Source organism: Fringilla coelebs (assembly GCF_963513975.1).
Source record: "Fringilla coelebs genome assembly, chromosome: 3".
Taxonomy (NCBI): Eukaryota; Metazoa; Chordata; class Aves; order Passeriformes; family Fringillidae; genus Fringilla; species Fringilla coelebs.
In genome coordinates, this window is record NC_140030.1 from 64,041,946 (window position 1) to 64,055,434 (window position 13,489).

The following is a 13,489-nucleotide window of genomic DNA, read 5'->3' on the forward strand; positions in this document are numbered from 1 at the left end:
CTAGTTTAAAAAGACCACAAACGGGAGGCTAACGTTTGTGCTATCTGGAATTATTTACTCAAATTGCACATATAGGATCTAATTTTTCAATGTCAGTTAAACTCGATACAATACCAAATCAGATCACTATAATTTTACAATCATTTTGCACTGATATAGTGACTGTGCCACAAGGAGTGAGGAAAGAATGGGACATGACTGTGTGGCAGTTTGTGAGACCAGGTCCAGATGCATTCCTGAGCCATTTCTGCTGACAAGTTGTATCTATGGGTGGACTGCAGGGGCATGGATTTATAGCTAACAGTTTTCACGTACTTCCTGAGCCCACTCAAAGCTTTCAATTATTTGCTTGAGAGATGATAACTCATTTGACTATCTTATCTGCAAGCCTGGTCATATAGCTAGAAAATCAAATCTTCAAAAATGTTGCCTTAGTGATGGCCATCACTGCACTTCCAAACATGACTTTGACTGGGGAGAATTTATGAACACTGAGTCATTTATTACAGTAAATGACCTCTCTCTTATCATATAATGCCTTTGGTCATGTTATTTACAGTTTTGAAAGCTGTAGAAATTTAGACACTACAGAAAACATATGTTGCAGCCTGCTTAAACAGGGAACAAAATGATTCCCAGTTAGCTCCATGTTTTCAAAATCTTTTAAAAATAAGAAAGCAATCACTTCACATGCTGGAAAGAACCAACCAAGTAAGCTTCTTCCCCTCTTCCCCACTGGCCATTATAAATCATACCATTATAAATCATATTATTAAGGAGAGGAACAAAAAGCAGTCTGGAAAAGAGAGAGAAAGGACTCATGGATGGAAAGAATACAGAGTCTGCAGTCAAGCAGTAGTGGGGGCTAGTTGCAGATCAAGGTCCAGCTGTGCACCCCACACCTCTGCATTACTTCACGAGGGCAACGCAGAGGTGCCAGCAGCCTTTTCCTCTAAGAGGGAAGGGGCCTTCACTACTCAGAGTTTTCCTGGTGCTGAGGATGCTCTTGCTGACCACCTCATTACCAGGTCCTGGGTAAGGCAGAGCAGGGACACAGATATGTTGGGGGCTCTGTATTTGCCTGGCTGAGTGCAGCTGCTCAAAAACCTGAGAAAACAAAAGCTTCCCTTTGCACACTGGGAATAAATTAACTGAAATTCACCCCACAAAACACCATGGACTATCAAACTATGTTATGTGTGGTTGGATTTATTTCATTGTGATTTATTCTGTAGTTTGTACTTTGTCAAAGAAGCTGTCAGCAGCATGCAGCAAGTACAAGAGGAGGGTGGTTTATAGCTGTTAATCTTATTCTTTGCTGTTATTGTGATGCGACCAAACCACGTCTCTTGTACCATGCACCATGCTGGGCTTTCCAAGGGCACAGTGCAATTTTCAGTTGCACTGAAAATATAAATATTAAAATATTTTTTGTGCTTATTGACTTAAGATGTGTCAACAGGAGAGAAACGGGAAATGAAACTAATGCAGCGCTGAAGTGAAGCTGCCCATATCAGAAGCCAGTGTTGCAAGTAAAGAGATCAAGAAAAATAAACATGTGGCAAATATTTTATTCAAGGAGGAAAAATGGTATAAGTGACTGGGGTGTCATTTCATGTGTCATTGCTGGCAGTGGAAATAAGAGGTTTTCATTTTTAAGTGTTAGATTTGGGTAGGCTTTTCTCTTGGAAAGTATATAATTTGCGTTTCTCCTTGCAGGCAAATCACCTTGGTTATTTATCTAGGTGTGACATATTTGTCAAGCCAGAACCAATGGATAAGCTGCCATCCCAAATTTCACACAAAATCACTCACATGCTGGCCAAGCTTTGGGAACAGCTTGATGGCTAATTCTTTATATGGCTAGTTCTATGCCTTTAAATTAACCCTCCATTTGTTTTTCTGTCAGGTGCTGCACTAAGCATGGAGAATGACCAGTCTTCTACCTCACCTGGGCAGGACATCCAGGGGCAGAATGGGGACAAACCTGCCCCTGCCCTGCCATCCCCTGCCCCAGTCCCCATGGAGCAGCCAAGCAGCTGGCCTGAAGCAGCCGTGTGTGACATCTCAGAGGAGCTGAGCCGGCAGCTGGAGGACATCATTAAAACCTACGGGTCTGCCACGAGCCTGATGGAGAAGGAAAGCACTGCTACAGGAACAGACAGGCCTGAGAAGGCAGAGCCAGGCAGCTTGGAGGATCCAGAGTATGAAGATGGAAATGAAGAGAGTGAGAAAGAGAAGCTGACTCCTGGGGATGCTTCCAAAGCAAAGGAGCCCAGCAGCAACAAGGAGCAGAAGCTGGAGAAGAAAATCCTGAAGGGACTAGGTAAGTATTTACTTACTCACACAGCCCTTCTGCAAACACAAGTGAGAACTCCCTGGTCTTTGCTCTTTACCATGTTAAGTTTCTGGTATGGATGTTAGGGACCTCCAGCTATCACTGAAAACTATAGTGACTATTACAACTTTTCTATAACTGATAATTATTTTTGGCACTACCCAACATGTAGGCTATATCAGATATGAGTTCTTTAAAAAAAAAAGTTCCACACAACACTGATGTACTACTGGGTCATCAACATTGGTTAGCCAGAGCTGTCAGTCCAATGGCACACTGCACAAAGTCACCTGGATGAAGGAAAACCCAGCCTCTCATCTGTACCTTAGTGAATGTTTTCTTCTCCTGTCTGCTCAGATATGATTACTCACTGGTCACAACAGTAATAATGATGCTACTATGTGGCATGGGACCTGCAGAATAAATTTACTGTCATGACCAGGTTATTTTTCATTTAGTAACCCCCTGGAATAATCATATAATATATATGAAATAAGCCAATACATTTGTTTCCTAACACTTCAGCCCTGGCAGGGCTGTCAGCTGAGCTAGAAAGAAGTCTTAGCAAGTTTTTGACTACATGTACTTTCTGCTGGGCAGCCACTAGAGAGCAATGTAGTTACATTCTAATCTAATATGTATGTAAATTAACTAAATTTAACTCCAGCCTATCTTCAAGCCTCTCCTTTGCATGAGAACCCAAACACAAATGCAGACTAAGCCTGTAAATGAATCACCAAAGACATTCTTACAGACAAGGGACTAAGCATAGGATATGTCATGGATTTTTTCCCTCAAAAATTCTTTGAATGTCCAGAAGAAAATTCCTCAGTTTCTACTGCCTTGGCTTTGGTGCTGTTACTGGTACCGCATCAAGCTCAGTGAAAACCCTACCAACACACAGTTCTCCATCTGCCCTTGTGACAGTTCACACCAGGATTTGATTTTAGCTCACTTCCACTTATTTATGCTGATGCTGTGGAGAGAATTTAGTGTGAAATAAAGGATTTTCTCCAGAGACAGTACTCCTGGTCTGCACTAGAACTGAAAATGTAGAAAATGTCCAGCCCAAAGCAGAAAGCAGATTTTGTCTAACAATCTCAGGAAAGAGGAGCATTTGGAAAAGCATGTCCAAGCCCCTGGGACCACAGGCAACTTTATCTCCAGGGATGTCAGGGACCCTTTGTATTTGATGAACAGCAGTGTTCCAGCTCCAGCTCATACCTGAGGCTGAAATGAAAACCAAGGGGTGTCAGAGAAGAAGCAATACCTAAATGGCTGTGCAGTGATTTGGCTTTGCATGCCCACGGAGTTATTAGACCCTCTCTGGAGTACAAGCTTTCTCCACCAAGTCAGGGAACTGACTTACACGAGCATCACGTAGCCCAGACCTGGCTGGCAGCACCTACCCACCTGTGATGGTTTACTTCCACACCATAGTCTCTATATCTGACTTAATGTTCTTGATGTTTTGTGTGGGTTGATCAGCAAAGGAGCTGAATACACCAGACTTGATCCACTTTCACTTGCAAAGAGAGCTGTTCCTGAGCCTTTGGGGTCCAGGCCCTTTCTGTCCTATTCCAGTCAAATGTGCCACGTGTCTGACCTAACCATGTTGCAAAGACATTGAATGAAAATCAGACTACTCCAGACAAAAGCATTTCACAGACAATGCTTTTGTTAGGAAAAAGCCCATTACTGAGGTCTGAAATGGAGGAAAGTCCTAGCATGTTTGCTCTTAAGGGGCAAAGAAAAACTCAGAAATTTACAGCAAAAATTATTCCTTTCCTTCCAAAATGCCTCATTTCAGCCTGTGTTTTTACAGACCCATGCATCAAACAACTAATTTCATAACAGTACATCAACTACAAACTACCTCTAGCATCAAATATCTGCTTCCTCTCTTTCTAAGGAAAAGAAGCCACCCTGCTGATGCAAACTTTGAATAAGCTGAATACTCCAGAAGAGAAGCTGGACCTGTTGTTTAAGAAGTATGCTGAGCTGGTGAGTAAAATGTTATCTCTTTTCTGTACAAACTGCCTACACAAGAAGGTATAAAAAATACATGACATGCAGCAGGGTCAAACCTCACATACCAGTAGTGTCTGTCCTGATAAGTGAATCCAGGATAGTGGTCATGGTCAGATAATTATGGGTAAAAAAAGAGAAAAAAGTAAAAAGTGAGGAAAACAAGATTTTGGCCAGAAAGTTGATGAGGTGGAATATTTGTACTTAAAGGCAGATCTACCAAACTGGCCCACACTGGAGACTGGTGTCTAGGCTCCTGCCTTCACCTCCTGCAAGGAGTTTTGCATGTTTCTGTTGCAGGTATTGCTTTAAATTATGCATTGGTGATTTCATCAAAATGAAATAATACAGGATTTAGTATAAAGCTTCCTGTATTAGGAAGCAGATAATAGACAACTGAAACTAATTGTAAGAGAAGCCACAGCACAATGAAATGAAGAGTCAAAGCCCCTGCCACCATAATGTCACTCCTGTAACAATGTCACCTACCTGACTGTTCTTTCCACACTTAAGATGGGTTCTTTTCAGATGAAAGGATATTTTCCTTTGTAGTCAAAGGACTGTATGACCATAAGCTGTGGAAATCTTACAAATGACAAGGCTGCAGCATTTTATGCTTTGTGGAGTGCTGAAAAATGTGTGAAGCAGAAGATTGACTTTTTAATTGGTTTTATGCACAGATGTGTCCGTGTCTCATCATAATGCAAAGTGAAATTTAGCCTTCCATTTTTCATGTAAAATCCCCTGATTTCATAAATTGGGTTCAGGCTGTTCATAGTTTATCTCATGCTTAAAGGGACTTCATGCTCTCGGATTAACTGAAATGGGTCTACTTCCTCTACAAAGTACTCTCCACTGCATTCAAATGGCATTGCAGCACTGTACAAAACAGGGGCTGTATTGCCAGCAGCCCATGCAGGAGAAAGGTTCTAAAGCAAAAGTACTGAACACTTGTTTCTGACATACTGGACAATGTCACTGAAATAAATCATTCCTTAAATACAACAAAATCCTTGTTGGAGACAGCCTTAGCCTGCTCACTTGAAGTGTCTGAGGGGTGTATGGTGATTAATGGCTTGTCAGCAGTTGGCTGTAGCTGTGACCGCTCTCCCTGCTCCCTCCTGTCCATCCCCATCACACACTTGGGATCACGTCCTGCTTTTGCTGAGTTGTTTTCCAGCCAGACCAGCTCCTGCTCTGGTGAGCCGTGTAGTGACACAAACACTTGTTGCAGCACAGCTCAGGGGAAGGTGTAGCCGTGTGATAGATGGAGCTGGGTGCTTGGCAGTGCTTCCCCTGCTTCAAGTAGTGTTGGGGCTGGCTGTAGCTGAAGAGGTCCCAGCAATGTGATGTCCCTGCCAGCCCATGCCCTGGCACAGTCTGTACTGTGGGTACACTGCAGGCTGGAGCATGGGCTGGTGAAGGTAGAAGCCACGCCAGGGGGGTTGGGGAAGTGGGACAGGCACTTGGGCACGAGCTCTGCCACGCTACTCTCCAGCAGAGAACATCTCATTCACCAAATCCAGTGTGTCGGGTTAGCAAAGCAGACTGTGGTTTACAACAGCTTTTGCTTACAAACAGCTGTCACAGAATTGTTTATAACTGGATTATTTTCAGAGGCCCTGTGAGTCCCACAACCGCTGGCTGCAAGAACAGTATGCTAAAAAATAAATACAAGCTCTGACATTGTCTGCAGTTGGGATCAAGATAAAACTTTTCTTTCCTAAATTGACTATTTCTCTATGACAGTTTTCAAAAGTCAAAATTGCTTCTATTTGCAGTTAATTTTAGTTTCTATTTCATTAATTATTCATAAAAATGTATCATTGGGAACCATTTAGGCATTCCTATTTACCAGTGTATTGCCTTCTTCATTGCAAAAGTAACACTGTGTCTTAGATATTCCTGAGAAATTACAGATATAAGTTTCTAGTGCAAGTAATATTAATGGGGGGGGAAAAAGCAAAAAAAAAAAAAAGCATGGAAGACTTCTCATATCATGATTAATACCAGCTTTATTCTGAGCCCCCTATCTCAAGCACAGTTTGAGTGAATCATGAAATTTGGATAAATCATTATCCACTGAGCAGAGGCTGTGCATGCAAAATGTGAAGCAAAAAGAACACTTTTTATGTTTTTCAGCAGAAAGGGGAAGGGGACAAAAACAAACTTATGAAGGAAAAAGATCTCAGCCTTAATTACAGAAAATAAATTTCCTTTCCTACAATACTAGAAAAAATATTTCAGCTAGTGCAGCTTGTTTAGATCCTGTGATCTACAGGAGCAAAAATAGACAATACACGTGTTAAAAGTTGGACATAAACTGTAAATATACTCTACACTGATGAGAGCATTGTTTTGTGGTACACTTAGCTGTGATTTGATTCATAATACATGGAGCTCTCTACTGTAAACATAAACTACTGAACATCTACAGGAAACAGATGAAAGTGTAAAATATGATGCTGTTGACTGTCTTGTTTGAGCTGCGCATCATTCCCCAGTGCTCACAGGCTTTCCCAGTCATACTGGAGTTAATTAGTACAAGTGGTAGCATATTATTAGATAATGTAGTCCTAACAGCAACTGTTATTATTAAGGTTTGCATGTTTAAGCTCCTGTGCTACTGTTTTTAAATCAGAAAACATCTGGATTTCAGAAATACTTTGCAGTGTATGCACATCTGTGATACAGTGAGGAGGGTTATTGTGTGTTGGATCAGGAGGTAAAATCATTAAAAGCTTCAGAGGTGAAAGACTTCTTTGATCTCACTGTTAGGGTGTTAACTTACAGTACAGGAATTTTTTCCAAACATCCAGTGGTGGACACGCATCATAAGAAATGACCAGACTGTGCAGGGATTACTATTAGCAATTATGTTGCTGGTCCTCTTTGCCCCCTCCAAATCCACCCTGCTCCCTACCAGCCTTCTAGGGAAGGCAGGAGTCATGTACCCACAGAACAGCAGGCTCCCAAGGGAACAGCAGGGACTGTCCCTGGTTCCTCCAGGAATTATAGAGAGACAAAGAGCCCAAAAGAGGTTTGATGCACCATGACCACTGATGACAGGACCTTCAGAAACACAACTGACAGATGCTCTCACATGGTCCTGTGAGCCAGAGCAGCCTGGCAAGCAAAGGTGCCACTTGTCATTTTGGGAAACTCTTCTCTGAAGAGAATTCTCCTCCATCAACAACAAAGCCCCCACATGAACATCATTCCTGGTCTCCAGCTCCTCTTCTGTTGTTTTGTCCAGCAGGTTCCTGGATATTTAGGAAACTGCTTCTTTTTCAGGAAACTGAAAAATAAAATAGAATTAGCAACTACTGTATCACCTCATGATCTGGAGAAATCTCACCACATATAGCACTACTGACTGCTCTAGTTCCAAATGTTGAAACAAAAATAAAAACCTCACAGATGTCCTTCAAAGAAATTCAAACCAAAGAAGGAAGAGCTAAAATGGTGTGACAAGAATGTTAAAAATTGTGTTCATCCACCCACAGTACAGCACACTTGGGACTGTTGCAGCAAGCAGGCTTGGGAATCTCCAGGTTCCTGTCTTCTACCACATTAGTGCTGGTGAATACAAAAGATTTCCTAAGAGGTTAAGAAAATGTGAAGACTCTCCCCAGACTTAAAGAGCTCATTTTCTTTTCTATCCCTCTTTGTTTCATTTTAACCAATGTTTCCCTGGTTTAATCCCCATTCTGCCCAGCTTGAAGAACATCGTGCTGAGCAGAAGAAGCTGAGGTATCTACAGAAGAGACAGGCCCAGATCACCAAGGAGAAGGACCAGCTGCAGAGTGAGCACAGCCGAGCCATCCTCGCGCGCAGCAAGCTCGAGAGCCTGTGCCGGGAGCTCCAGAGGCACAACAAGAACCTCAAGGTGAGTGGGAGCCTTATCACAGTACCCAGCAGGGAGTGGAAAGATGATGCTGACACTTTGCCATCTCCCTCTAGTACCAAATCAAAGGGACTTTTGCACCTGCGCACACAATATATAATAATTATTACACTCTGATCTTGAGGTCCTTTTACACCAAGACCCTTTTGTTTCTCATTTGGAAATATCCCAGCACTTTTGGACACTGCTCTAAGCCCTAGCCCTATACTAGCTCTGAGCCCTCCTTGCATTATTAGGGAGCTCAGTGCAGAGAAGAGCAGTGGAACTAACAGACCATGTCCCTCAGAGTGCAAATGCAAATGCATGTGCATGGACAGAACCACAGGAACGCCAGCTTTGCTCCAGTGGACTTACAGGGGCTGGTGGGTGTTCTCATGTAACTCGAGCACGTGGACTTTTTCAAGTGATTTGTGAGGATCAGTCAATCAGGACAATTGTCTAAACACACAAAACGTCAAGACAGGAAGAATGCCAACATTATTTGTGGAAGTTGTTTGGATTATGAGAATCAGTTAAAAAATAAAATTTTCAGGAGTGTCAAAATGCTGGGATCCACACCCCATGTCTGCCAATTGCTTGGTGCATCACGCCATTTAAATGTGAAATTTATAATATGATTATGCTCCTTGAAAAAAAGAAGAATATTTCTGTTGTGATCATCCTTTTTTTTCTGAGTGCATGTTAGTGATAGTGTTGGTATTAGTATACAAAAGGCCTCTGCTTCGATCTATTCAAGCCCTTTCTTTATGGGGATAAAGTTATGTATAGAATTACACATAGGAATTGTCAGCAGCAAGAATTCCACCTGATATAACCTCTATTACTGGTAATGCATTTTCATTCATTTCCACCAGCTCAGGAGTGGGCCTTCAGGGTCTTGCTCTGACTTTCATTGTGTGCCGGTAAGAATACAGCTGGGAGAGGGAATAGTCACTCATACACTCAAACTAGTGTGTGCCCTAGTAGAAGGATAAAAGCAGTTTAACACATAGGGAAGCTAGCAGCAAATCTCTCTGTGCTCAGTTATAGTCGCGCAGAACTGGTAGTGAAAATTAAATTTGTGCCTGTCATTTGTATTAGACCTGAGCTATTCCTCAATATTGATCCACGGTGATTTACCAGGCCACCTGTGGGGAAAATCTTTCAAAAGAAATACAAGCCAGTTTTAAAGTGAATTAAGGCTACAGTGTACAGTGCTTTGCATAGCCTTAACTGATATTCCTAAGCAAATCATATCAATGGAACAAATCAGTGAAGACTGGGGCATTTAGAAAAAATAATTCTATTTGGAAAACATATTTGGAACAAGTTCTGTTGAATTCCTCATACAGTTTCCCAGCTACTTTATGCTTATTAATCTTCCTACTAGAGAGCATAATTTTTCCATTCTCTTTGTGTATAAATACTTCCTTGCACATTTCATCTTTACAATTAGGAAAGTGTCTTTTCAACATCTTTTTACCTGTTGGACTGCTTTACTTTGTGACTAGGTTCTCTAAATAAACTTATAAATTTCAGGCTCCTTTCTTATTTTTATTGTGTTTCTTTGCTGGGTAAGCCAGGTAATATGCCTGAGGGGATCTGGTATTAGGAAGAAGTGTTCGTATTTTCATAATTTCTTTCTAAGAATTTGGAGACCTTTCAATAAACCCAGAATACTGTCTTTCCTCTGGTTCCCATGTTATCAGTGCAGAAAAAAAACCCAAAATTGAATAAGACTGTAAGACAAAATACACTTGCAGAATGCATGAAAAGTAAAGTAATAAACAAAAGCATTCATTATCTTTATCCAGTTTTGTCTCTCTAAGAATTTTAGCATAGTTCTTGGAATATTTGCCTTTATGCTTTAGCTCCTGGAAATCCATGCATGTCCAGAAACTCATGTTCTATTTATTTAAATGAGTGCAATTTTCTTTCACTTATGACTGTACTGAGAGGGCCCAAAACCAGAAAATCCTTCAAATGGTATTTTTACAATCTAATGCTTAAATATTTTGATTTTGGTTTTGGCAGGACAGAGATTCATAATTTTTTAGTGCTTGGGATTAGCAGTTTGATTATGTTTCAAAATGTGGAAAATAGAAGCTAGGAGACTGTGTCATTCCAATAGCAAAGGAGAAAGCTGGCCTGCCCAGATCAGAAACCCCTCTGACTTACCATGTGGTACATTATATGCACATCATGTCATGTAAATGTCATCTTCACTCATCTGGTGTGTGGAATTCCCATTAACTGCACATCCGTGCAGCCAAGTGGTGATGAATATGCAATGCAGAGCTGCATTGAAAATCCACAGGGCAGATCAGAGAAGAAAAATTTCTGGTTAGTATTGGATACCAGCCTCAAATTCTCACTTACATGTAGTCCAGCTACTCTGATTATTTCCTTGCAGTTACACAGATGTTTAATTCTCCCTCCAAGAAAAGCAGAATAAAGGTTTGTGAAATAGTGGGATGCGTTCCCACTGCAATAAAGACCAGCTCTGCTAAGTGCAACAGCAACTCATTTCTCTGCATGGAGTTCATGTTCTGCCAATTATCTGACAGTTTGGTAGCTACTTAGCATCTTGTAGTGACATGAACGTCTCAGGTCCCTCATCCTCCCGGCCACCAGGCATTAAGCAATGACTTTCATACAAATGTCACAAAAGTCAACAGCTTTAGTCATGGGCTTAGCTCCAAACTGGCTCAGACAATGAAGCCTGGGACTAAAGAGCACAGTTCCTTGAAAAAAGGATTCCTTGCTCATATCATCTTGGCTGATATGGCTTCAGCAGACCAATAGTCTTCTGGAACTGCCCCAGAGAGGCACGAGAACAACTCCAGTATCAATCACACTCTTCTGTTCACAAATGATCTCACATTCCTGTGTTAAATCCCAAACTGCAAAATATCCTGTCTTAATTTTAACAAGGTTTTACTCAGTGCATTCTTACATTCTTGGCATCAAAACATGAGAGCAAAAGCAGTATTGCACGAGGACAAGAACATATGTTTGAAAGGGTAAACAGGGAGTGCAAAGGTTCAGAAAGGGCAGAGAAAAGAGAACAAGAGTTTATGGCTGGTCTCTGCTCAGTGCTGTAGCCGTGCTGTTGCCCTTCTGCTCAGCCAGTTCCCTTTAATCTGTGACTGGGATCTCAAGGTTTAACAAATGAGGGCCTCTGAGGAGCTCCCCAAGACACATACCAGCCCCCATCCCTAAGCAAATAGCCTTCTCAAGTATGTTTTTGTCCAAAGCAAACAGATACAGAGAAATCCTGCATCCTGCAAATAAATGCTTGCTGGCTCAGTGTCTTTAACCATGAATCGTTGTATTGTCTCTGTGCTCTGTATTGTATCATTTTTCTACCTCAGAAGAGCAAGAAATAAGATCTTCTGAGTAACACACATGCAGAGGGTTGGGTTTTTTACGTTTGCATGATTGATAGTCTCAGGATGTCTCGTTTCACCTTGTAACAGAACTGTTTGGTGTGACATATCCACAATCCACTTTTTTGGTTTATATTCATATGGACTTATTACTCTGGAGAGCTTTAAATCACATAGTGACATGTTATAAGGCTACCTGCATTATAAAAATAAAATGTTTTTGAGGAAGAATGTTTTGAAGCCACAGAAAGACACCTTCAGACATGCAAGTTCAATATCTCACTCTGACTTCTGGAAGCAAAGAACCTGCACTCTTCTGCCTGCTCAGGGCTGCACCTATGTAATGGAGAACTAGGAGGCATGAGGAGTTTTTTAAACAGTGTATCAGAGATAAAATGGAATTCTAACTTAATCAAAACTACCTAGGAGTTCAAGTCAAATTTGGAAAAAGTTTCAAATAAAAATAAAAAGGATGACATTGTTTGTAAACATGCCCTTTCAAAAGAAAATTTAATGTTTCCTTTTGGGAATGCTAAATCAATAGATCTAAAGCATCTTCTGAGCAGCATTTTTAGCTTTACTTTGGAAGGTCATTCTTCTGCTAAAAGGATTTAAGCAAAAAATACCTACAAATAGCTCTACTGTTGGTTAAGCAAAATGTTTCAAAGTCATTCTCACCAACCGAGAAAATAAAATTGGAGAGCTTCTTTCATCTTGATGCAAATTTTCTGTATGTCCAATTTCCAAGCCAGGTACTGAACCAGGACCCAACCCCCAAGTCATTTGCCCAGTTCCACGTGAAATTTTTCCTTCCTATTAGGAGAGAGAGTCATTCTGGGTTCACACTTTGCATTACTCTTTATGAATGCACACACAGGTTCTTGTGTAACTGCAGAGCACAGCAGGGCTCCATGCACCAGGGTATTATTAATTTCTGTGCACCAGGGTATTATTAATGGCTCCATTGCTTTCCTCCCATTATCCAAGGTGTTGGCATCCCTATTGCTCCCTGGACAGCAAAAGGACAAACATGCCCTACCTTGAACAGCAGCTGTCCTAGATCAGGCTCGTGTTGTGCATGCTAAGCAGACATTGGGTCATTTGGTATTCACCTTGCTTTATGAGTAGGGCCCAATTCAACGCCTGCTATGTCACATTCATGATACAAATTATACATTGTTAGAGTCAGCTAAGGCTTTATTCAAATATATTTCTAGAAAATACCCATATGCAGTGTTACCAGAGATTTTTATGCAAATTACTATGATAGTTGAAACCTTATTAGAGTGTGCCATTTGCATGCTGTGGAGTGAGTTTTTAACGTGGTCCTGGCCTGATTTGTAACTACAGCAGATATGGTCTAGCAATTCTATATCAGGATTACCTTCCCCAGAAGGGCAGACTGCCCTGGAAGAAAATGAGGGAGGAATAAAAATAGTCTGTATTACTGGATCCAAAGCAATGAATCCAGATTCTTTCTGCATTGTCTTTTATATAAACAACTCTAAAACAGAAGTTCAATAATAAGGGAAAAAATTTAATCTGAATGCTCAACTTAAAAGTTTTCCTGAATTCCCTAGCTAGTAAATTAGTGCAAATGTTTATGTCAATTAAAAAATTAGAGAAGGAAAATTGAGGAATTGGAAGGGATTCTTCAGCAAGTGATGGATTTCTCTTAAAAATTTAAATCCCAAAGGCCATGAATTTGATATGGAGTTTCCTTGTTAAAACAAGGCATTGTAAAAGGTGATTTTTTAATTCAGTTAAAGAGAATTTTGATAAAAGAGCTTCTGACTGTTTCCACTAAATTTCTTTTTCCAAAGAAAAAGGTGAGGTGCAGTATCATGA

At 40.9% G+C, this 13,489-nt stretch overlaps 1 protein-coding gene across 1 annotated transcript in view; it reads left to right on the forward strand.

Moving 5' to 3' along the window:
- Positions 1 to 13,489, forward strand: part of TXLNB (taxilin beta) — a 32,270-nt gene that overhangs the window by 3,112 nt on the left and 15,669 nt on the right. The window contains exons 2-4 of the mRNA XM_084203079.1: positions 1,910 to 2,326; positions 4,251 to 4,342; positions 8,085 to 8,255. Coding sequence (XP_084059205.1) covers positions 1,924 to 2,326; positions 4,251 to 4,342; positions 8,085 to 8,255 — 666 coding nt within the window. The 5' untranslated portion in view covers positions 1,910 to 1,923. The remainder of the gene's footprint in view (positions 1 to 1,909; positions 2,327 to 4,250; positions 4,343 to 8,084; positions 8,256 to 13,489) is intronic.